Here is a 25,244-nt window from a genome sequence, read left to right on the forward strand (position 1 = left end):
TATAACCTTTACCAGACCGATAGATCTCAATTACTTTTGTTCTCATCTGTTCTTGAATTTCTTTGGATCTTGGCATGATGTCTAGCTTTTGAGGTGCTTTTGGTCTACTTCTCTGTGTCAGGCAGCTCATATTTAAGCGATTTCTTGATTGAAACAGATTTGGCAGTAATCAGGCTTGGGGGTGGCTACAGAAATTGAACTCAGGTGTGAAACACCACAGTTGGGTTATTTTTTAACGGGGGGGGGGGGGGGGGCAATTATTTTTTCACACAGGGCAATGTAGGTTTGGATTTTTTTCTCTCCCTAAATAATAAAAACCATCATTTCAAAACTGCATTTTGTGTTTACTTGTGTTATCTTTGACTAACGGTTAAATGTGTTTGATGATCAGAAACATTTTGTGTGACAAACATGCAAAAGAATAAGAAATCAGGAAGGGGCAAATAGTTTTTCACACCACTGTAAACTACGTGACAATGACAAAAATATTTGCTTACATCTACCGTAAAAATTATGGTTTACTGACATAACTGACATAACTTTAAACAATGACAGTCACTGTGCTGCGGGTTCTTTGAAACAATCCAACCTGCTTTGTGACGTTCCGGTCCTTTAAAAACCTGCCAAGGTGGAGCATCTTATTTGAAGCTGGAAGGCAGATCGACAAGGCTGTATGTAAACCAAGGTGAGAGACACATTAAATAAAATCATTAATAAATGAAAAGTTAATATTAATGTGTTTCATTTACTTTCTTCCAGTCCAAGACTCACCATGGAAATGAAACGCTTCATTATCCTTATGGCAAACGTGGCAGTAACATCAACTTTCTCCCTCAAAACAGTAAGTTAATTATTGTTCTCAGAAAAGTTTTTATTTGAAAAGTGCAGCATTAAAAAGGGATGGAAAGCTCAATTATAAGCTTTAATAATTCTGATTTTATGCAGTATTTTTAATCCACTCTTCTTTTCTCGTTATATCAAAATGGTAGCTATTTATCGACATTTATTTATGCGTAAAATTTACCAAAGTTGTTAAACTGTATTACAAGTATTTGTGGAATAACTACATAAACACTTTTTTGAAAAGTATATATTTTCTGTCCTTGACCCTATCACCAATTCACACATGTAGGAAGGGTGGTGTTAGCACGGGGGGCTCCTTGGATCCGGGAGTAGTGGTGTTGTAAACAAGCTGGCTGCCATTACTGGCTGCTTGTTAGCCATCGGCTAGCTGAGGAAGGTTAGCGTGAGGTGGGAGACGTGGTGGAGAGATAGAGCAGCCATCACTAGCTGCCGCTTAGCCACCAGCTAGACACAACCGTGGGCCGCTGCGAAATAACCAAACCAGATGGATCTTGGAGGGGCTCCATCAGCACCATTTAGGAGCTACATTGTGAATGATCTGTAGGAGTTCCTGAGGCCTTGGATTAACTGCAGATAACTGCGGTGTACGGTTGATGTAATCATTGGTGGAGAAGGAGCGAAGGTCATTGTGGTTGAGCACTGGAGCCTGTTGGGAGAGAGACGGCAGGCTGCAGGAGGAGAAGAGACTCAGGTAGAAGGAACTATAGGACATGTCTTGCAAAAAGCCGTTGGCACTGATACATTGGGACCAGATCGGGAGCTCTAGTATGAAGAAGAGATGAATGAAAAACTTGAGGAGACACAGGGATCTAGGGACACTACTTGTAGGCTGGTGTCCAGCTAAAAGGGGGTGGGGATTTCATGAAATATGGCTGCCGAGTGTGATTACATGAGGACGACCTGACAGATTTGACGTGTCTTTCGATTTCGATGTTTGTTGGCTGAATCTTTTGGTTTGAATTGGCAACTCCATGCTTCCAGGGCAAACTGCTGCCCTCTGCTGCTTCTTTCAGGTTATAGTCATAGTGCAAACGCAGAGCTCGTATGTGCGTAAATAGCTACTGTATTTCAAGATGGTAGATGACCATGGAGCATCGACCACAGTTTATGTATTTAAAAATGATGAATTTCAAGCTGAAAGGAATGTTTAGAATTCATGTTGGTAAGAAATGTTGATGAAAAGGGACAACTTTGTGAACTGGATTCACAGAATTTGATAGTACACCAGTAAAAATATTACACACTGGGGCTTTAAGAACACCAAACACGTTGACTGACTTTTTTAAACATTGATTTTTCTTGTTTTATTTCAGCTGGAAGTAGAGATAGTGGGTAAGTTCTACCAATCCTTTATTTTTTCAGATTTATTAATAGTTTTTTTTTTGTGAATAATGTAAATTTCAAAAGAAAAATCTTCTGATTTTTTGTAGATGTTGGCGAACACTCTAAGATTCCAGATGGTGAGTAAATTTTTCCTCGTGTTAGTAGATATTTGTTGCTTTGTTTTCATATATAACAATGTTCAACTGCTGTCCTTTGCTCTGTCTCAGATGTATTTTATAACGACATTAAGCGGGTACGTTTTCCACAAAAAACCAAGATTACATTGTATTTGATCTTGTAAGTATTTGTTTCTCACATTTTCTGCTGTTTGTCTCAGAGAAACACTCGCAGTACAGTTATTGATGAGACGATACTGTGGACATCCCCAGTCTCCTATGTGTTGGACCAAAGTCTTGGTAAATATGATTTGTTTTTAATAACACAACATTACCCATACTGCCTTTTATATAATATGAAATTAAATAAGTAACTTTCATGTCTTTGTTTCCTTATTTCACCACTTTTTGGGGATAATTAAAGACCTGAATGCAAAAGGAGTCATCGTGAGAGCACTGGACCAGTTCAGAGTGAAGTCATGCATTGATTTCAAAGTACACGACTCAGAGACCTATTATCTTAAAATCCAGAAGCTGACTGGGTATGTATTTCTGATTTTGCTTTCACATTATGACTAGCTTATGACATACCCTATAAGTCCCACACTGTACTGGGCCCTTATTTACATGTCCTGTAGTGGGTTGGAAATCGGTGCGGTGCTGAGAGGGAAGGAAGCTCACAAAAATACCACAAACATGAAACATTGTTTCCCCTCATACTTTTATAATGATCAAATACAGGCTGAGTCAGAAGGTTGGGGTGAAATAGCAGGTTATTGAAAATGGTGCAATTTTCACAAGCTAGCCTAATGCTTCTTTCAATGACCTAGAAAAATGTATTTGATATAAGATCATTCAAAGTCAGGTATTATTAACAAAACATAATGCCACTTTTACTGATCAGTGTTTTTTTTATTGTAGATGTTGGTCTTATATTGGTCGGCAGTTCCTTAATGGACAGGACCTCTCGATTGGAGCAGGCTGTGATTGGATTTCCATTGCTGAACATGAGATTCTTCATGCTCTGGGCTTCTACCATGAACAGTCTCGATATGACAGAGACGATTACGTGCAGATCATATGGAGCAACATTTTATCAGGTTAAACTGTTGCCCAACACATACACATTAGCTTGAACTATTGACGTCTACCATCAAAATCAAATCAACTTGTACAGTGTTGTCTAAGCAGCAGTTCTCTCTCATGCAGGTCAACAACATAATTTTGATAAAGTAAGCAGTTCGGTCAGCACCGCCCATGGAACACCATATGACTACTGGTCAGTGATGCACTATGGCAAAGATGCATTCACCAATGGCAATGGATCAACAGTCATTACCATAGATCCAAAATACCAAGATGTGATTGGCCAAAACCTGGAAATGAGTTCCCTGGATGTTAAAGAGTTGAACTTGCTCTACCACTGCAGTGAGTATCTACAGAGAGCTGAATGTGTTGGATGTTAGCAATGTTTTAAGTCAGTGGTCCTCAATAGGCGGTCCCCTCTTTGTAGTCCCTGAACCCTGCGCACTAATTTGTATATGTACTGGAGTTATAATATATATTAACATTATTGAAATTCGTGTTGTTGTGTTGTGATGTTGTGTCCAGAAGTTGTTGTATTCTGATATTTTAAATTTTTTAAGTATGAGTAAATTGATTTAGGGATAGGTGAAATAAGCTATACTTCTTCCTATTTCTTTTCGAACAATTATGGTTGTGATGAGTTATCTAAGTTGGAAATTACTATATGTATTGTTTTATTTGTTTGAAATAAAAAGAGAGAATATATATATATATATATCATTATGAAAAAAACATGTCTGCTTTTTCCACAGACTCAACCGTTGCATTCATGTTGTATTGTGGCTTTTCTAATGGGACCACGTGCCAGATGAACCAGTGCTCACAGGGTGGAAATCCCTGGAAAGTTGTTACCCAGGTTACGGCAGGTCCAAGCTCAGATCACACCACTTTACCTACTGGAAGTGGAAATCAAAGTAATATTTTAAAGTTTAAAACAATTTATTTGAAAAGACATACAACAAACATAACTGAAATCAACATGAAAATACCCTTTCATTGTAATAAGACGCCTTAAAGCTGTTCTTGCGAATCTACAGAACAAGTTAGGTTTAGAAGACAAACAAGGTCACAGAAACCTCACTCCTTTCATCGGGAATCTTCCTTGGATCCGTGTCCAGTCCACCAGAACTTGAAACCTGCGATGTCAGAGGATACGAGAGAGAGCTAAACATTAGTCACCATTTTCTAGGTCCAACTGTCTTTTATTGTTCGTGACTTCAAATGGTGTTTTTCTTTTTGGGACTCTGGTAGTTTGTCCTAAAGTTGAAGTGGTAGCAGCCGGCTGTTTCTCCTCTCACACCATTTCTGTTGTTCTGTTGCTAAACACGCAAGTGGAAGACCCAGGGTATTGTGGTGGGTCGGTGAGACCAACAACCGGATGGTTCAACGGTAGATTTTGGTCAAAATCTTGCTATTGGCAGAGGCTTTTAGACAAACGCGAGAGAACCACTTTATTACTTAAAAAAAACATTTTTATATCTCCACCACATATTTATAGCTGTACTATGTTAAAACAAAAGAGGGATGAAAAAATAAGCTATTTTTTTAAATTTGCTATAGCAGCTTTAAGAACTTTTCAAATTATTTCATGTTGGTTTCATTTGTCTTGATGGACTTATTTCCGCAGGCTGTGCACCTATAACGTACATCTCAATCAGTCCAAATGTTTATGTCCATTGCAAGAGAGAATCCACCATAACATTATTTTGGACATCATTCCAGATCAGGAGACGGGATACTTCATGCACGCTAGCACAGCATCAGGTCAACAAGGAGATTCAGCTCGGTTGGAGACCAAGGTTATGAGTCCTAAAAGGGGATGTAATGTCCAGTGCCTGCAGTTCTACTACTTTAACAGTGGGAATGAGTCTGATGCCCTCAACATCTGGATCAGAGAGTTTCAAAATGACAAGGATTCAACAGGAATCCTCCGCCTGGTGGGTCAGGTTCAAGGTAATGCCAAAATATGAAGGTAGTTATTTAATACTTGCATTTTTCTCCAAGTATAAATATAAACTCTGTGTTACAGGACCACAGACATCTTACTGGAAGCTCCATGTTGTTTCTCTGAATGCCACCACGAAATTTCAGGTGGTGTTTGAGGTTCGGAAAGGTGCAGGAAGCTCCAAAGGTGGCTTTTCAATTGACGACATTAATCTCTCCGAGACTGAGTGTCCACATGTAATCCTGCAGATTGACAATCTGGTGAATCGTTTAAACACTGATGCATCTGGAACCAGAATTTACAGCCCACGGCAGTATTCCAAAAATGGCTATGCTTATAGGGTAGCTGCTATACTTTACAAAACGTTTGTTGGAATGTATGTTCAACTCTTATCTGGTGTAAATGACAACCAGCTGCAGTGGCCCTGCCTAAAACGGCAAATGAATTTCCAGTTACTGGATCAAACGCCCAACAAGCAGGAACAGATGACTAAGCAATCAAATTTTGTCAGTGATGAAACCCAACTCTACGGTGGTAAGTTGACATTTAAATTAAAATTTAAAAAAGAAAAAGAAATTTACACATACATTTATTTTTGTGCTATGTGTATTTTCTAAAATCAGGTACAAATGTGTGGAGTAATCCACGTGAGACTGGAGTAGGAGTGTTTTATGACAATGGGGAGTTAGTCTACGGTAAACCTCTGTGGGGATACTCATATTTTGCACAAATCAATGATTTGCAAACTAGAGAGGTCCTCAAGGGAGGGAGCGCCATTTTCATGTTCAACTTTGAGGGTGAGTTACAGCTTTGTTTTTTTATCGAAAAAATGTGAAATGCGTCTGAAACTGAAATATAATAATGAATGTTTACGTGCTTTTATACTGAAAATGACACACCACAACCAGTTCATTTTTAAACTTATTTTTTATTTTAATTATTGTGATTAGAGAGGGTACTGGTAATAATAATAATAATAATAATAATAAAAGTAGTAGTAGTAGTAGTCGTAGTAGTCCTAATAATAATAATAATGATAATAATAATGCCTTTTTTATACACTTTGTTTCAAAAAGACAATACTTGAATAAACAGAGTGTAGAATATTTTACTAGTGACACATTTGCTTTTAATGACTTTTCTGCTTGTTTTTGAGCAGATCTCACTCCACTTATTAATGGAAGTACTCTACCGTGCCCTCAAGTGAGACCAGTGGATGTAAAAAATCCTCCATCGGTTCCCAGTGAAGGCCCCTGCTTGCCACAGTGAGACATTTTGTCAAATATCTTTTGAAAGCAAAAAGTAAAATTTAAAACAAAATATGAGAGAAATGTAGAATTTACCTTTGATACAATTTTTTCGAATTTTGCAGGTCTGCCTCGACTACCGCTCCTCGTCTTACAACACTAGACAACAGGTAACTCCAAATTTAAAGTAACGTCAAATGTTTTTGGCTGTGAAAAGAAGCCGTCTGCCACATGATGCAGCATACTTGGTGTTGGCCTCCACTAGATATCTCAGATGATTTAACTACATCTTGCTTCTTATTGTGGTGGGAAAGTTGTGTAACTTCGTCATCATCATTATCATCATCATTACCATCATCATTTATTCAAATGAAGCATCAATGCAAGACACCCAAAACACTTCATACACACAAAACAAAACAAATACAGTCCTTAGAATTTCATAAAATCTAAAAATCACAATAAAAGCACAATAATCTAAATTAATTCTAATGGATTCTTCAGATGGATTTTAACAGTCTGAAGAGAAAAAGAAAACTTTTCTAAAAATGGAAACATGAAGGATGTTTCAATGGACATTAGGACCGTCATCGATGGCTATATATGTTTATGTATTTAGCAGACGCTTTTCTCCAAAGTGATAATCAAGCCTGGAGGTTGCCCCTAAGGCTAACAACAAACACTATTCAGTCAATTCTAGGTGGCATTGAGGCAGAATAATCAATCATAGAGGGAAGCGAACATGGAGTGTGCAGTGGAGTGGGGGACGGGTGCAGGGAGGGTCCTAGTTTAGAAGATGCTTTCTGAAGAGCTGGGTCTTCAGGAGTTTCTTGAAAATCGACAAGGATGCCCCTGTTCCACTAGTGCTTGGTAGGTCGTTCCACATCTGTGGAACGATACACGAAAAGAGTCTGTAGTGTCCTGAGTGTGGTGTAAGCACTCCTTGTTGACGATCCTTCAATGACCACAGCGGCCGCGCCATGACTTAAGCCTTTGCAAGAGGATTTGGGTAGATGGGAGCCGTACCATCCAGGGCTTGTATGCTAGTGCTAGCGATTTGAATTTCATGTGTGCAGCTAGCGGTAGCATGCATGGAGCTCAATGAACAGAGGGGTGACATGCTCTTTTAGGTTGATTGAAGACCAGACGTGCCACAGCATTCTGGATAGGGATGTCCCGATCTGATCGGCCCCGATCAAGTGGTTTCAGACTGATCAGGACTCGGGCTTTACTTCCCGATCCAAGCCCCGATCTGGAGTTGGATACTGGGTTCAAATTACAGGAGAGCCACTTGGTTGTCAGGCTCCCCGATGCCCTTAACTTACACACCCAGAAGGAGCACAAAAGAGATCCAGTTTCTACCTATATTATATGGACTCAGCGTAGCGGGGATTTTGAGCAGAGATGCAGAGAGCGGCAGGCAGATCGCTGATTATTCATGAACTCCGGCTGCATTCTGCACATGGCTACAGTAACATTTTCTAAGTTTCTAAGTGGCTTCACCAAAAAATATATAATTAACACACAGTCATTCGTGTCTGTTCATTTTCTCCCTGGTAAGTTCTGTCTGCATTTGCGCATGAGGTGTGGACCAGGGGCGTATTTAGGATTGAAGAAGATCCGGGGCTTAGCACACGCACACACGGATTTGAATGGATTTGAATATTGTGCCGTATGGATGGTTCCACTGGGATGACAATTAATTCCGTTTTAGAGAGATTGAATTGGAAATGGTGGGATTTCATCCATATTGATATGTCAGAAAAACAGTCCGAGATTTGTGCAGAAACTGCGTAGTCGGCCGGCAAGAATGACAGATAGAGCTGGGTGTCATCAGCATAGCAGTAGTAGGAGAAGCCATGAGATCGAATGATCTTACCCAGTGAGATGGTGTATGTGTCAAAGAGAAGAAGTCCTACAGAGCCCTGGGGGACTCCTGTAGCAAGATGTCGAACAGCAGAAGATTGTCCTAGCCAAGATGCACTGAATGATCATCCTGTGAGGTACGATTCAAAACAGGAGTGTGTTTTCCCTGTGATGCCCATGCTAGAGCATATGGACAAAAGTAAGCCATGGTTGACAGAGTCAAATGCAGCCGATAAATCAAGCAGGATAAGTACCGAGAATTTGGCAGGCCCTCTACCTTCTTTTAAGAATTCTGTCATTGCTAACAGAGCTGTTTCAGTGGAGTGGCCCTTTTTGATCCCAGATTGGTATGGATCAAGCAGACAGTTTTGTGAGAGGTGTTCTGTGATCTGCACAAAAAGTGCACATAGTCTTTAAAGGGGTTTGAAATGCTAACGGTTACAATTAAGGTGGAGCTTGGTGTTTAACCAGAGTCTATTCCCCCCCCCCCCCCCCCCCCCCCTCATGAACTGTCTGGCTGTGAAGCAAACAGAACTAATGTCTGAATACTGGTGACAAGCCTTACAGATTTACTCAGGTGGAGCATCAAAACATCTGCATTTAATGTCACGCCTGATACTTGAAACTTTATTGTTATTGTTTTTTGAATGCTTATAATTCCGACCGGACACGGAGACAGAGGTGTCTGCTTCTAGACCTGCAGAAGGAGAGAGAAAAAAAAAGAAGAGGGATACACAGCAATACAACAGAAGCAAACTATCACTGTGTCAACCTGATGAGGAAATATAAAATCAACATTGTTTTAGTGAACAATCACGATAATAAATCACAGTGCTTACCACAGCCGACGTGTTGAACGTGCTCAAGTCCATACTTATGAGAGCACCATGTGAGCAACTATGTGCGTACCCGCTCTTGTACATGTAAGGTTTCTCTATAGGAGCATCCAACAGAGAGTGTGAGGGACCACAGATTTGGACCTCAAAGATGCTAGGAGATGGAAGGAGCTCCAAGTCTCAGAGATTCAGGGGCTGCCCCAGAGCGCAGGGACCCCAGGGAGACTGCAACCAGAAAAGCCCCCCTCAAGAGTCACAGAGGATAGTTTCCTTTGCGATGCATATGGCAGTCAGAACCACATGAACCAAAGATGTTTCAATCGGGACATCATCCAGGTTTCCCAGCAAACAAAGAGAGGGGGCAGTTGGGATATGACATTTCAGACATTTTGACAGGTCTTCACATACTCAACCCCAGAATTTCTGGACAAGTGGACAGGACCACAGTGCGTGAATGTAATTGTCAGGAATGTTGTTTGTGCAGGTGTCAGGCGACAAAAACCCATCCTGAACATCTGATGCCTGTATAGTGTACTCTGTGTAGGATTTTGTACTGAATTAATTGTAAATTGGGGTGTCTGATCATTTTAAAAGTTTTTAAGCAAGTTTGGGACCACAAGTTCTGGTCATAGCTGACTGATAGATCTACCTAACATTTTTCAATAGGGATTGCTATAACCAGAGTGCATTCTGTAAAATATTTTTTTACCCGTTGCAGGATTTCATCAACCATCTCGTCTAGCTCTACTATCATCTCATCAACAAAATCCACCACAGCAACGACCACCACAACACCCACAACAAAATCCACCACAGCAACGACCACCACAACACCCACAACAAAATCCACCACAACAACCACCACAACACCCACAACAAAATCCACCACAACAACAACCACCACAACACCCACAACAAAATCCACCACAGTAACGACCACCACAACACCCACAACAAAATCCACCACAACAACGACCACCATAACACCCACAACAAAGTCCACCACAGTAACGACCACCACAACACCCACAACAAAATCCACCACAACAACCACCACAACACCCACAACAAAATCCACCACAGCAACAACCACCACAACACCCACAACAAAATCCACCACAGCAACGACCACCACAACACCCACAACAAAATCCACCACAGCAACGACCACCACAACACCCACAACAAAATCCACCACAGCAACGACCACCACTACACCCACAACAAAATCCACCACAACGACCACCACAACACCCACAACAAAGTCCACCACAGCAACAACCACCACAACACCCACAACTAAATCCACCACAACGACCACCACAGCACCCACAACAAAGTCCACCACAGCAACGACCACCACTACACCCACAACAAAATCCACCACAGCAACAACCACCACAACACCCACAACAAAATCCACCACAGCAACTTCCACAACACCCACAACTAAATCCACCACAGCAACAACCACCACAACACCCACAACAAAATCCACCACAGCAACAACCACCACAACACCCACAACAAAATCCACCACAGCAACTTCCACAACACCCACAACTAAATCCACCACAGCAACAACCACCACTACACCCACAACAAAATCCACCACAGCAACTTCCACAACACCCACAACAAAATCCACCACAGCAACGACCACCACAACACTCACAACCAAATCCACCACAACAACTTCCACAACACCCACAACTAAACCCACCACAGCAACGACCACCACAACGCCCACAACCAAATCCACCACAACAACTTCCACAACACCCACAACTAAATCCACCACAACGTCCACGACAACAACCACCATCAGACCAACTTCCAAAACACCAAATAACAACAGGTATGTCCACATATCTACGTGTTTTGGACTTTAAATTTTCTTTTTATAGCAATCCAGCCATGTTTATACTGCAATGATTAACACTTGAAAAGCTTTAGTTGGTATGATCATAAATTATAGTTACAGGCAACAAAATATACACAAATGACAGTTAAACGTCACAATTTAGTTGCATTATTTAAAGTGGGCATACACACCAATCATTAATTATTTTACTATGGTCTCTAGCAGGAATGAGTATAAGTTTTCCAGGGTGGGTGGGGGGTGTATGTTTGAGACATGCAGACATCCCGCATCTGATTGACTAACAGCAACCTGACTCTTCCACTGCCAAAATTCTCTCTTGTTTCTTGAGTAAAGAATGCAATGCTGATGTTTTATTTCCACAAACAACATAAGGCTGAATGTGTTCTGCCATGTTGGCCACTAAATAGGGAGCCATGGTCTCCTCCCCTTCTGGTCGACCCATGGGTCCCTATAACAAAGAAACTATGAATGGAAGTGAATGGGCAAAAGCTATTTTCTTATCCGCTTTGCCTTACGCCCTGAATCACACAAATGTTGTACTTCAACTTTTAACAGTGTGATGCAGAGCTAGGTAAAAATTCAATGTATAAGGTGTAAAGCAGGGGAATAGTGTGCATAGTTTAGGGGAATGGGTGTGCTTTTGTAAAATAACATTATGGTTTTGGAATTTGAGTTCAAAGGATTGGTTATAGTGTTTAAGCAATCGAGAAAAGCTGTATTAGTTCAAAACAAGGATCCCTAACCAGATAAAACATTTTTTTAAAGAGCTTGGTATTAAATCACGACAAAACAGATTAATACATAGAAAACAAGCATCCTGTGTCTAACCTATTAATTTATTTCTGTGACTTTAACAGGATCTTACCTGCCACCAGTAACCCAACTGTGACAGAAGCTGCCAGGTATCCCCATATTTGTTCCAACATTTAACATGTATAAAAGCTTTCTAGCACTCCAAAGAAAGTAGTGTCATACTTGTGTATAAAGTAATGTATAGCATGTTTTAACACAGCTTATGAAATTTTCAAAGTTTATAAGGCAGTGGTACTCAATAGGAATGTCATATTACTGGCTCAGTCATTTCTCAATTTAATACTCAATTTAATACTTTTTCGAACAGCATTCCCTCTCCTAGACCCTTCAGTTTCACTTGTATTTGAGTACCCGTGTTAGAAGGTCTTTAATGCTAATAAAATGCATTTCATGTTTAAGCGTTTTTCTTATTAATATTTTTTTTATTTTGTGCCGTAGACTTTCTGGCTCCTCTCCTGGAAAGTTGGCGTCTCCGGTCCTCATTCTCCTGCTGGCAGTGATGCTTTTTGTGCCTTAATGTAGATTGACTATTTACATCCAGTCTTTGTAGTAAAAGCACCAAGAAATTCTTTGCAAATGTTATTTTTACTGTTGTTTCCTAAAAGAGATTTGAAAAGAAGAATGCTATACACACATAATTATGTTGGGAAAATTGTGCATTTTTTGTCGTTTTGTTAATTTTATGTCATTGATGCTGTTTTGTGATGGGTCCATAATCTTGTTGGATGTGGATTTTGTTAAAGCAGTGATAGACCAAAATGATATTTCTTTTTATTATGAAAGTGCAGAATTATAGCTCTTGATTTACCTGATAAAAAGTTGATCAAAGTCTGAGTCTGATGATTTTTCCTTCTTTACATTGTGTAGTCAACTCCATACTAATACACGTATTTAACTTTGTGTTCTGGTGGCTTGTAACAAGTTAGAATAAAAGATGTGTGTGAATATAGTCTGGGAATACGCTGGTGAAGGTTCTCAGTCATCCAGGTCAGGGTAATCCAAAAGGTTCAGTTGCTTTATTCTGAACCCTTTTGGACCTAGTCGGACCAGGACCCATAGACAGATCTCAGTAGTAGGGGTGGGCGCTATATCGAATATACTCGATGTATCACGTGTTTTTGGACGTACGGTGGTTAAAATTGCTCTATCTCAACCATCGAGTAAAAACTGTCATAGCTGTGAGAGTCCAATTTGTTAAAAAATAACTCCCACACCATGCCAATGCATCACAAATCCCCCTTCCAACCGGTAAAACGTTGATGTTGACACCCCTATCAGCATGCTCCAGCCAGGTCACGTCATTCTTCGCTGACTACATAGAGGGTGCGTGTTGAAAAGAATGAAAAGAATATGGCGGCAGCTTCAGATGAGCAAGCGAGAACTTTAGCGGAGTCAGACGAGCAAGTTCCAAAGAAAAACAGTACTGGATCAATAATCTGGCGATGGTTTACATTTCGCAAGGAGGACATGGAACAAAATGTGGTAATTTACTAGACATGCCAGAAAATGATAGCCACAAAACGTAGCAGTACCACGAACTTATTTCACCACCTGAAAACCCACCCATTACAAAATGAAGAATGTTGCAAACTCGGCATGTCAATGTCTCCCCACACACCGAAGACAACTGTCATGGATTTTCTCAATATGTTTATCAATAACCCATTTCCTATAGTGAAAAGAGAAGGAGACAATGAGCAAACAAGTCAAACAGTTATAACTGTGGCATGATGCACGAGGCAAAATACCCCGAACATCCAGTCACAGAGTTTATTTATACCAAGAGATAGATAGAGAGAGAAAGAGAGAGAGAGAGAGAGAGAGAGAGAAAGAGAGAGAGAGAGAGAGAGAGAGAGAGAGAGAGAGAGAGAGAGGAGAGAGATTGTGTGTGTGTGGGAAGTCAAGAATATGTGTGTGTGTGTGTGTGTGTGTGTGTGTGTGTGTGTGTGTGTCTTGTGTGTGTGTGTGTGTCATGCAAAGAGGCATAGAGCAATACATTTACATTCAGTTGATTGAGTCCATGATCAAGAATTAATAAACATAAATTTTCCCATTACATTCCCTCCTGTTTATCCGAAATGGATAACCAAACAAAAGGAAGCAACTAAGCAAAACAAAATTAAATGAGGAAAATAAAAATAAGTAAAATTATATTATCCACTTCCATAACTTGTCACCATTAACTTTGAAAGCTACTTCAATCACGAATCAAGGAATAGAAAAGGGGTAAAACAAGGAAAGGTGATCATCTCAGTAGTCATAAGGACCAATAGGGTACAAATCAAGTAACTCAAGACAAAAAATGATAAGTATCAAAACAAGAAAAATAATAAGTAAAGTAATAAATAGGGATGAGCCGGATAAAGCATTTTTCACGAATACGAGCATGAAACGAGTAAACCTAGTAAATATCTGTAATCGTGCTGAAGGAAAATCCTCATTGGGTAACTGACTGTCTTCACGCTCTGTGATTGGCCAGTCACATAGAGCGCCCGCCCCTCCCTACACACAAAACTCTCTAGCCGGCTGGGAGCGCAGTCCGTCCGGCTCATCCACGCACACACACAGACAGTAACGGATCTCGCTGTGATCGCTTCACTGCTGCTCACGTTTCTTCAGTTTTCCCTTGGTTTTCTTCAGCTCGCCTCTTTTTCGGTTGAACATTTAAAGTTACTTTTTACGTATCTTACATGGTGCATTTGACAAGACAGCTGACGTGCTGCATCAGTCACTCACTACCTCCGCTCCGGTCGGTGTTTTTTTACTCCATCTCTCTCCCTCTCACCCTCTCTATCTCCCTCAGACACACACACCTTAATCAACATTGTTTTGTTTAACTTTGTGTGGGGCTAAATGCCAAGAACGTTAAGTAAAAAACCTGTTTAATTAAATTAAAATGAAAAAATATACATAAAGTTGTGTCTGGTTCTAGCATTTCATATTTCCTAGTTCCTACTGCATGAGTTCAGATGTATTAAGCCATGCACTTAAATATTAATGTTCTGATTTTATTGAAACACTTTTTCTGAAATAGTTCCTTTACTATTGTGATCAAAAATATTTAATCTCAATTCTGAGGCTGCTCTGTAAATAGTTTTCAAATAAACAATACACATATCAACTTCTGATCAATCCATAGCAATTTCAGACTTAAAGTAATATATTGATGTAAACCACACCCACTTCCAGTTAAACCACGCCCACGTCCGGGTTATGTCACGCCCATTCCGAGTACAGATACAGATAATTTAGTTGGTTGAACAGATACAGATACAGATAGTGGTGTACTCGCTCATCCCTACTATTCACCAAAGTCTGTTCTGAGGAATTTCCTTTCTTTACCACATGCCAAATATGAATATATTGTACTTTGTGTTGTGGTTGGTAGCATGCCTCAGAACCAAACTAATAGCTCCTCCGATTGGATCCATCCATTCATTTTATACCCGCTATCTGCAGCTATCTTCAGGCAAACAGGCAAGGTATACCCTGGACAGATTGCCAGGCCATCACAGGGCAACACAGAGAGACACAGGACAAACAACAAATCTCACACACACACACACACACACACACACACACACACACACACACACACACACACACACACACACACACACACACACACACACACACACACACACACACACACACACACACACACACACCTAAGAACAATGTAGAGAAACCAATCAATCTGACAGTCATGTTTTGGACTGTGAGAAAAGGCTAGGGTACCTGGAGAGAACCCATGCATGCACAAGGAGAAAATGCAAACTCCATGCAGAAAGACCCCAGATTGGGGTTTGAACCCAAGACCTTCTTGTTGCACAGCAACAGCAATAACCACAGTGCCACTGTGCACCCCTGCTTGGAAACCAATGTTTGTAAATGCAGAAAATTAATGTTCACAATTAAAATCATCAGTCATGCGGGCGTTTTTAGACAAGGCCATTTTTTTCTTTTCCTTTTCGCAAGAGCACCTGCTAGGCCCGCCACATTTAGCAACTTTGAAATTCGTTCAGACAACTGGAATCACTCATGCATTTTCATTACATTTTTCCATCCTATGAATAAGGATGACTCACTTGAACAATTTCAGAGTGTTTCTCTATAAGTCAATCACCCTTTCCTGTGTTTTACTGGTGTTCCAGTAATGCTTATGTAGTAATATTAGTAATGCTAATACAAGTCCACAAAGTCCATGATGACTGACCTGTACTCCAGGTCATTCCCCTCAGACACACAACTGACAAAGGCCAAGTCATCAGAGGGAACTTCTGGAGATGACAGCTGCTGGTGTTTAGGTGAAGTCCGAGGTGAAAAGAAAGGGTGAGAGCAACATACCCTGTGGAGCTCCCGTACTGCACACAACCACTTTAGACACACAGTTGTGCAGCCTCACGTACTGTGGCCTGTTTGTGAGGTAGTTGATGGTCCATGCAGTCAGATGTTTGCCACTCCTGCACCCCTCATCCTCTGCTGCAGTAGATGTGTTGGGTGGCATTGAAGACACTTGAGAAGTTAAAATACATGATTCTCACAGTGAATTTTTGCATCTCGAGGTGATTCAGAGCCCAGTGCTGCAGGTAGATGAGGGGGTCCTACACCCCCACGTTTGGATAATGTGCTAATTGCAGTGGGTCTTTTTCTGCAATACTTTTATTTTGAAAAATACAGGGAATTTAGACTGAAACTGTGTGTGATTTCCTGTCTAGCCCTATGTTAACTGAGGTAACTGACATATCCCAGAAGCGGCTCGTGGCAAGTGTAGCGTCATGAATGTCCTGTTTTTGACCTTAAGGTCATGATCTGCTGCGTCTGCTCGAGCAAAGACATAAAGTCTCTGACAGCCTAATCTACATGAGATAGTGGCCAAGGTCTTTCATGCACTCTGCTCATCTGAACTGCTTCACATCTGTTACAGCTCAAGACGAAGACGAAGAACTCTCTTTTGATAAACACATAATCAACAACTTCGTTAATTACCAATAATAATGTGAGCCCAATGTTCAATCAGTCTGTGAAATGACAATGTTATTACTTGATATTATAATCCTGTGATCAGTAATATTTTACAAGTTATTATAATCCTGGACATTTGCACTAGACACTGATGACACGCAATGTTAAAGCCACACGACACATCTCCTTTTGTCTGATCCAATCAGAACCTTTGTTTCTGGCGCGAGGCGTGGTTTTCTGTGATGTTTGTATAAACCCTCTTTTGCATGTCAAATTCTGATTCGCCAGTAAACCAAAATATGACAATTATAAAAACTATTCCACGCCACCTTTTCTTTTGTTCAAAGCGTTCTAGAGAAGTCTCGGACAAGCCATCCGGACTTCCTCTTCAGCCAACAAGAACCTCGACAAGCTGGATAAAATCTGTTGCAAGTACACCTGACCACAACGGTTCCTTCAGAATAAAAGCTGAACCTCACGACCCCTTCAGGGTCTCGGAGACACCAATGAACCTGACATGATCTGGAAGCATTCCAAAACTAGTTTGGTCGGCACCGCTGCTTTTCTACCGGCTTCGGTTCCAAGGAGGGTCCAAGAGGACCTCGACATTCTGGATCTATCAGAGGCTTCCCCTGGGGTACGACCGACAGATGGCGTTTCATGTGTGTTATAAATCTCCTACAAAAGTTTAGCGTGAAACATTCACTCCCACTCAGAACTAAATGCTTCTCCGGATCTTAAGATTCTGATAATAACATTCCACACACACACCATCATCGTTCATCACGTCTCACTCCACCTTAGTCCATCAGTACACAGAGTGTTAAAGTTAGTCTTGTTTAAATTGTGTAGAAATAAAGTTCGTAACTATTATAAACCTGACTCTCTCTCTTTCCTCGGAGTTAATACGAAGTGTCGCTTAAACCCTGCAATAAAAAGTTCTGATATTCTGGTTAAAATATTCAAAGATCCATCAGACTGCTATTTCATATTTCTATGGAATCTCACATTTTATGGTTCATAATTAAGATGTAAATGACCCATCCTTTACACAAGAAACAGAACCCGACCTTATCTTCAGCAGCGCGGTGCGGCGTGCCGCTTCTGGGATGCGTCTGAAAATTAGTGTGGTGTGGTGTGAAGTATTGTGAGCCTTTGAGGGTGTGTGTGTGTGTGTGTGTGTGTGTGTGTGTGTGTCTGTAAATGATTGTTGTAATGTTTAGATTTTTGCTCTGCTGTCTTGCTCTTAATTTGTGTTCTTTTTGTTGTAAAGGAGGACCCACTCGAAAAAGAGATGTTTCATCTCAAGTGGTTATTCCTCCGTATAAAATTATGTTTAAAAAAAATTAATAAATCTGAAGAAAAACCTCTGAAGATGCCTACAGGTTACGGGAGATAATGTGAACTAGATGCGAGTTGTCCTCACGTCGTTAAGAGGACTAGCTGGACTTGTATTATTCACGAGTCACAACGAAAAACAAAAGTTCAGCTGAAAACATTTATTCAGATCAGAACAGGAAGTAGAAACAGGCCCACAAGTTAATAATCCATTCTCAACACCATCTTCAGACAGCTGAGAGGTTCAGTGATGTTTGAAAGGTTTACTTTGATCAACAGATGAAGCGGAAGCTTGTTTAACATAAAACCTGTTGGTTATTTTCATTTCTAGGCCTTTTTTAGCTCTCCAGGGTGTGCTTGTCAAACAGGTACTCGGCCATCTTGTTGGTGTTGGCATCCATCTTGGTCAGATTGGTGATGTGATCGCCAAGCTTCTTGATGGCTTCCACCTGCTTGTTCAGGTAGTGGCTCTCCAGGAAGTCACACAGCTGGAAATCAAATGGAATTCTCTTTTAAAAATCCAGAAACTGTGGTAAAACGTCAAATTCTAGATTAAACACTTCAGGTCAAACTTACATGAGGGTCTTTGTGATCAGAGGCCTGCTTGTGCAGATCCAGAAGAGCCTGGTTGACGTTCTTCTCCAGCTGCAAAGCACACTGCATGGCCTCCAGGCCAGTTCCCCACTCATCACGCTCTGGTTTCTGCAACAACAACAATGGAGGATTATGTATAAGCCATCATGCAAGAACAGGAGTTTAACATCAGAAAGTAGCAGACTGGGTGTGTTTGGGCTCACCTTTACATCCTGGAGGAAGACACGTCCTCCCCGCTTGTTCTGAAAGGACAGCAGCTTCTCAGCATGCTCCCTCTCCTCGCTGCTGTTCTCCTTGAAGAAATGAGCAAACCCTGGAAGGGCCACATCATCACGGGAGAAGTAGAAGGCCTGGTGGGGGAGGTTGGACCGCAGAAAAGCTCTTATGAGGACAATTTACCATCTCTGTCAGGAATAAACTGCAGTAGTGATAGCTGAGCAGACTCCTCTGCTGCCACCTACAGGAATGTTGCAGCAGCTGCAGGCATGAAATCTGGTCTGCAAACATTCAGTTTGCAAGACAAAAATGCATCTGTGACCTTGTTACTTTCACTTGGTCACCAAGTGCTGAGCATTGATTCTTTAGTGCTGAAGAGATGTTCCTGTGATGTAGTTTCTTACCATGGAGGTGTAGGTGTAGGAGGCAAACAGCTCCAGGTTGACCATCTTGTTGATGGCGGCCTCACAGTCGCGGTGGTAGTTCTGACGCACCTGAGACTCCATTTCTGCTGCTGGTTTTGAGGCTGAAGGTCGGCTGAAAACACAAAACAATGATGTCCCTTCACGGTTGTAGCAAGAACTCCTTCAGACTTCGGTCCCCGGTGTGAGATATTAGCGAAGGGCTTCTTGTATTTATGCACCACAGCAGGTATCCTGACAGGTGCAACATCACTGTAAATTTCAGCCAATCAGCAAGTGAGAAAACGCTGTAACAAAAGCCGATGAAGTCATTAAATTTCCATGACCCTCCTCACCTCAGTTCTTGGGATTTAGTGTTGAAACTTTTTCAGGGCTGTAATCTGACCTGCTGACAGTCAGGATGATAAGGGATTTGTAGCGTCTCACAAAGGGAAAATCTCAAATACGTTTAATTTGTAGCCTAAGTCTGATGTTTGACTGACTTAAATGATGCTGCTAATTGTGTAGAAACCATGTGTGTTTTCTTTAAACTAGCCTGCAACTTTTCTTCTAGAGCACTCGTGGAGCTGGTGTCTACAAAATAAGACTTACACTATCCATACAGCTTCACATGGAGCAAATATAATTGAGTCTAATTCACACCAGCTCTGGATTGACCTTCAAAAAGTTTCTGCATAGAGTTGATTTTTTCTAGACGTTATTAAGTTAAAGAAATTACATGACAGGAAGTGAGATGTATTTATTTGAGGTGCACCAGGTATATTTCAGAATAAAACCTGTTTTGCATTATTTTTGCCACCTTTAGTTTTTTTTTAATTAACGATGGAGATATCAGTTCAGTTCATGATATTTTAGCCTATATTCTTAAACATGTTATATCAAATTTCTAATCATTGGTGCTCTTGTGTGAGCAGATCTATGGAGACAAACCGCAGTCGGTGTGAATGGAAGTCCGTCTGGAAGATGTTATCGGTGTGAAACGGGCTTTAGAGGAGAAATTCTAAAACCAAATCAGGGGTTTCAGCAGAATTATCAAAGTGTGTGTTTGTGTGTGCATGCATGTGCATGTGTGTGTGTGTTCCAGAAGACCAAACCTCCATCTGAGAGACCAAACACCTTCTAAATTAACTGTTTTTACCTTTACAGGATCATTTCGGTCTTTAGTTGTCATGAACATCTGCCGCCATATTCGACTACATCAGCTGAAATGATTAGATTTACCCTCAAAGTTCTGTTTTGTCAACAATCAGCATGAAAGCAGCTGGATTTGAAGCACGTGTGGGCTGTCAGGATGACGTCTGACTTCATTTATGGTCAGCTGCCACAGCAGCAGAATGCTGAGTCACAACAATGACACAGCACCATGTGGTGGTTCTGTTTCTGTAATGAACCATGTGACATGACTCTGCAAAAACTTAACATAAGTGCTGAATCACTCTGTGGATGTTAAATCTGACCCAGCTTTTTCATGTTTTAGTCTTTTATAACATTTTAGATTTGGGCACACAAAATATCAACATCAAAAACCAGAGGTGGGGACTCGAGTCACATGACTTGGACTCGAGTCAGACTCGAGTCGTTATTTTAATGACTGCTGACTTGACTTGATAAAATCTATAAAGACTTACGACTTGACTCGGACTTGAACGTCAATGACTTGCGACTTGAATCGACTTGCATCTGTTGACTCGATGATAACTTGAGCATATTTGATATTTTAGCACAAAAGTGGCCCGACATGGACAAAAACCATGAATCATTCTTCGTTCTGGGTTTGTTCTGCTAAATGCAGCAGCACTTTGTTTGGAATCAGATTCAGTTGCACTTTCTGCTTGTTTGAGCAAATAAATGAAGCTTTAATTCTGGAATTTATTTATTATACTGGCTTTATCACAGCATTTCCCAAAGTTGGGGTCATGACCCCACTGTGTGTCACGTCTTGAGATGATTTCCGGAAATCAAAATGAATAAATGAAAGTGAAAAACAATTGCTGAAGCTTCTAGCATCATTGTCTTAAAAAACTAATCTAAATTGTCATGAATGGATGTGAGTGACCAAAGTGACAATGTGTCGTTTTTACCATTAATCTCATTAATCTCTGAAAATATCCATCAAAATGTGGTTGAAGGTGAACCAAATGATGCCCAGTTGTTGAAAATATTGGTGGCTTCGTAGCATATAACGATAAATGTACATGGGTGCGGGTCTAAGTCTCTGGGTGAATTAGATATATTGTTTCTTTCTACAGGAGCCTGTGAGGACAAAACACATTTACTGACTTGTAACAAGCAGTTACAAAACTTTCGCCATTCATAAACGTGGTTTTACTCATTTACCCTTTTCGCTCGTTGCCAGTGATGAAAGGGTGTCTGGGGTACCATCATTTCTGTCCAGGCCTTGAGTGTTTTTTTTATTGAAAAGCAATATCTATCTTTCATTGGTTAAATATATTTTGTATGTATTATTAAAAATATTTTAAATTTTTGTTAATTTTGTGACCATTGCAGGTTTCTTTTTTTCCAGTGAGTGAAGGGCACTAACAATTTTGCCCACATCCATGTTTCTCTGTTGGTTCAGATAAAGAAGCTTTTAGTGTTATTTTGGTGAGACACCAGCTACATGAGCACTCTAGGAGAAATGGTGCAGGGTAACTTAAAGAAAACACTCATGTCGTAAATGTTTTATTTTTCTACACAATTAGCAGCATCACTTAAGGCATTTACACGTCAGGTCAGAAACACCCTCATATTTAGGCTTGAAATTAAATTTCATTCAACATATTTGAGTTTTTCGCTTTGTGAGACGCTACAAATCTATTGTCATCCTGACTGTCAGCAGGTCAGATTACAGCCCAGAAAAACTCTCATTTCCAAGAACTGAGGTGAGGAGGGTCATGTAAATTTAATGACGTCATCAGCTTTTGTTACAGATTTTACTCTCTGATGAGTTCCTCTCTTGCTGATTGGCTGAAATGTTGCAAACGTTGCACCTGTCAGGATACCTGCTGCGGTGCATAAATACAGGAAGCTCTTGGCGACCATCTCACACCGGTGAACAAAGCCTCAAGGAGTTCTTGCTTCAACAGTGTTTGAACGGAACGTCGTTGTCTTCAGCCGACCTTCAGCCTCAAAACCAGCAGCAGAAATGGAGTCTCAGGTGCGTCAGAACTACCACCGCGACTGTGAGGCCGCCATCAACAAGATGGCCAACCTGGAGCTGTTTGCCTCCTACACCTACACCTCCATGGTAAGAAACTACATCTACGCGTTGTTACGACTTACTGGAGCTGTTTTGGTTGCTCAGAAATCAGAATTAGGTATGACAATGTTAACCTGTTTTAGTTACTGACATGTAAATAACTCAACCTGGATAAGGATCTCTTCCTACTGTGACATCACAGGAACATTTGTCTCTTCAGCACTAAAGAATCAATGCTCAGCACTTGGTGACCAAGTGAACGTAACAAGGTCACAGATAAATCTTTGTCTTGCAAACTGAATGTTTGCGGACCAGATTTCATGCCTGCAGCTGCTGCAACGTTCCTGTAGGTGGCAGCAGAGGAGTCTGCTCAGCTATCACTACTGCAGTTTATTCCTGACAGAGATGGTAAATTGTCCTCATAAGAGCTTTTCTGCGGTCCAACCTCCCCCAACAGGCCTTCTACTTCTCCCGTGATGATGTGGCCCTTCCAGGGTTTGCTCATTTCTTCAAGGAGAACAGCAGCGAGGAGAGGGAGAATGCTGAGAAGCTGCTGTCCTTTCAGAACAAGCGGGGAGGACGTGTCTTCCTCCAGGATGTAAAGGTGAGCCCAAACACACCCAGTCTGCTACTTTCTGATGTTAAACTCCTGTTCTTGCATGATGGCTTATACATAATCATCCGTTGTTGTTGTTGCAGAAACCAGAGCGTGATGAGTGGGGAACTGGCCTGGAGGCCATGCAGTGTGCTTTGCAGCTGGAGAAGAACGTCAACCAGGCTCTTCTGGATCTGCACAAGCAGGCCTCTGATCACAAAGACCCTCATGTAAGTTTGACCTGAAGTGTTTAATCTAGAATTTGACGTTTTACCACAGTTTCTGGATTTTTAAAGAGAATTCCATTTGATTTCCAGCTGTGTGACTTCCTGGAGAGCCACTACCTGAACAAGCAGGTGGAAGCCATCAAGAAGCTTGGCGATCACATCACCAATCTGACCAAGATGGATGCCAACACCAACAAGATGGCCGAGTACCTGTTTGACAAGCACACCCTGGAGAGCTAAAAAGGCCTAGAAGTGAAAATAACCAACAGGTTTTATGTTAAACAAGCTTCCGCTTCATCTGTTGATCAAACTAAACCTTTCAAACATCACTGAACCTCTCAGCTGTCTGAAGATGGTGTTGAGAATGGATTATTAACTTGTGGGCCTGTTTCTACTTCCTGTTCTGATCTGAATAAATGTTTTCAGCTGAACTTTTGTTTTTCGTTGTGACTCGTGAATAATACAAGTCCAGCTAGTCCTCTTAACGACGTGAGGACAACTCGCATCTAGTTCACATTATCGCCCGTAACCTGTAGGCATCTTCAGAGGTTTTTCTTCAGATTTATTAATTTTTTTTTAAAACCTAATTTTATACGGAGGAATAACCACTTGAGATGAAACATCTCTTTTTCGAGTGGGTCCTCCTTTACAACAAAAATAACACAAATTAAGAGCAAGACAGCAGAGCAAAAATCAAAACATTACAACAATCATTTACAGACACACACACACACACACACACACACACACACACACACACACACACCGAGCTGGGGAAGGACACACACACACACAAACACACACACACACACACACACACACACACACACACACACAACTGAAATAAAAGTCCTATAGAAACTAAGGTGGGGAGACTAAGAGACATGAAGAAAAACCAGGAGGGAGCTGGGGACAGAAATGGGCTGGAGCTACAAGGACACAGAACCTGGGAGGAATGATCTGGATGACTGCAAACAGGAGACACATAAATGAGACACAGACAAAAGACACATGAGGGTGCTAGGAGACACAAAAGGAGAACCTAGAGAGGGATGGAGAACACAAGGAGACACATGAGGGGAGACGCAGACCATGACACATCTATCTGTCTGTCTGTCCGTCCGTCCGTCCGTCCATTGTCTACTAAGAAGAGAGGCTCAGACTTCCCTCTCCTCAGCCATTTGTGCCAGCGCCTCTGGGAGAATCCCAAGGAGTTTCCAGGCCAGACGAGAAACATAGTCTCTTCATCATGCCCCGAGTCCTTCTTGAGGCAGTCTCCTCCTGGTTGGACACGCCCACCAGGGAGGCGTCCAGGAGGCATCCTAGCCAGATGCCCGAGCCACCTCAACTGGCTCCTCTTGGAAAAGGTTGTGGCTAAACAGCTCACAGCTGCTCTTAATGAATATAACATCTATGATAGCTTCCAGTCAGGTTTTCGTAGAGCTCATTCTACTGAAACAGCTCTTTTTAGGGTCTCTAATGACCTTCTGACTCACAGTGATGCAGGAGACTGTTCTGTTCTGGTCCTGCTGGACCTGACTGCAGCCTTTGACACTGTTGACCATCACCTGCTACTGGAGAGACTGAGAGACTGGGTAGGCCTATCAGGAACTGCACTGGAGTGGTTATCCTCTTATCTTTCTGAGCATTCCTTTTCTGTGGCCGTCTCCAAGTTTAGGTCCTCCACCACCTCTCTTACCCATGGTG

General features: G+C 41.3%; 3 protein-coding genes across 3 annotated transcripts; 2 read left to right on the forward strand and 1 right to left on the reverse strand.

Moving 5' to 3' along the window:
* The first annotated feature begins 641 nt into the window (after nucleotides 1–641).
* Nucleotides 642–12,809, forward strand: LOC107379407 (meprin A subunit beta). The gene is made up of 18 exons (XM_015950138.3): nucleotides 642–685; nucleotides 760–841; nucleotides 2,178–2,196; nucleotides 2,295–2,324; nucleotides 2,415–2,440; nucleotides 2,525–2,603; nucleotides 2,728–2,845; nucleotides 3,225–3,403; nucleotides 3,513–3,731; nucleotides 4,142–4,303; nucleotides 5,112–5,342; nucleotides 5,419–5,868; nucleotides 5,958–6,131; nucleotides 6,494–6,599; nucleotides 6,707–6,751; nucleotides 10,002–11,141; nucleotides 12,026–12,070; nucleotides 12,420–12,809. The coding sequence occupies exons 2-18, from the start codon at nucleotides 773–775 to the stop codon at nucleotides 12,496–12,498; spliced, it is 3,171 nt and encodes a 1,056-aa protein (XP_015805624.3). The 5' UTR covers nucleotides 642–685; nucleotides 760–772; the 3' UTR covers nucleotides 12,499–12,809.
* Nucleotides 12,810–18,430: 5,621 nt separating this feature from the next.
* On the reverse strand, nucleotides 18,431–19,697 carry LOC107379408 (ferritin, middle subunit). The gene is made up of 4 exons (XM_015950139.3): nucleotides 19,499–19,697; nucleotides 19,082–19,228; nucleotides 18,861–18,986; nucleotides 18,431–18,772 (listed from the first exon to the last, which is right to left on the reverse strand). The coding sequence occupies exons 1-4, from the start codon at nucleotides 19,598–19,600 to the stop codon at nucleotides 18,623–18,625; spliced, it is 525 nt and encodes a 174-aa protein (XP_015805625.1). The 5' UTR covers nucleotides 19,601–19,697; the 3' UTR covers nucleotides 18,431–18,622.
* A 2,674-nt stretch (nucleotides 19,698–22,371) lies between these two features.
* LOC107379409 (ferritin, middle subunit) lies at nucleotides 22,372–23,968 on the forward strand. The gene is made up of 4 exons (XM_015950140.3): nucleotides 22,372–22,763; nucleotides 23,173–23,319; nucleotides 23,415–23,540; nucleotides 23,628–23,968. Exons 1-4 carry the CDS (start codon nucleotides 22,662–22,664, stop codon nucleotides 23,775–23,777), a joined length of 525 nt encoding a protein of 174 aa, XP_015805626.3. The 5' UTR covers nucleotides 22,372–22,661; the 3' UTR covers nucleotides 23,778–23,968.
* Nucleotides 23,969–25,244: the final 1,276 nt, after the last annotated feature.

This window comes from Nothobranchius furzeri, chromosome 5 (assembly GCF_043380555.1).
Source record: "Nothobranchius furzeri strain GRZ-AD chromosome 5, NfurGRZ-RIMD1, whole genome shotgun sequence".
Classification (NCBI taxonomy): Eukaryota; Metazoa; Chordata; class Actinopteri; order Cyprinodontiformes; family Nothobranchiidae; genus Nothobranchius; species Nothobranchius furzeri.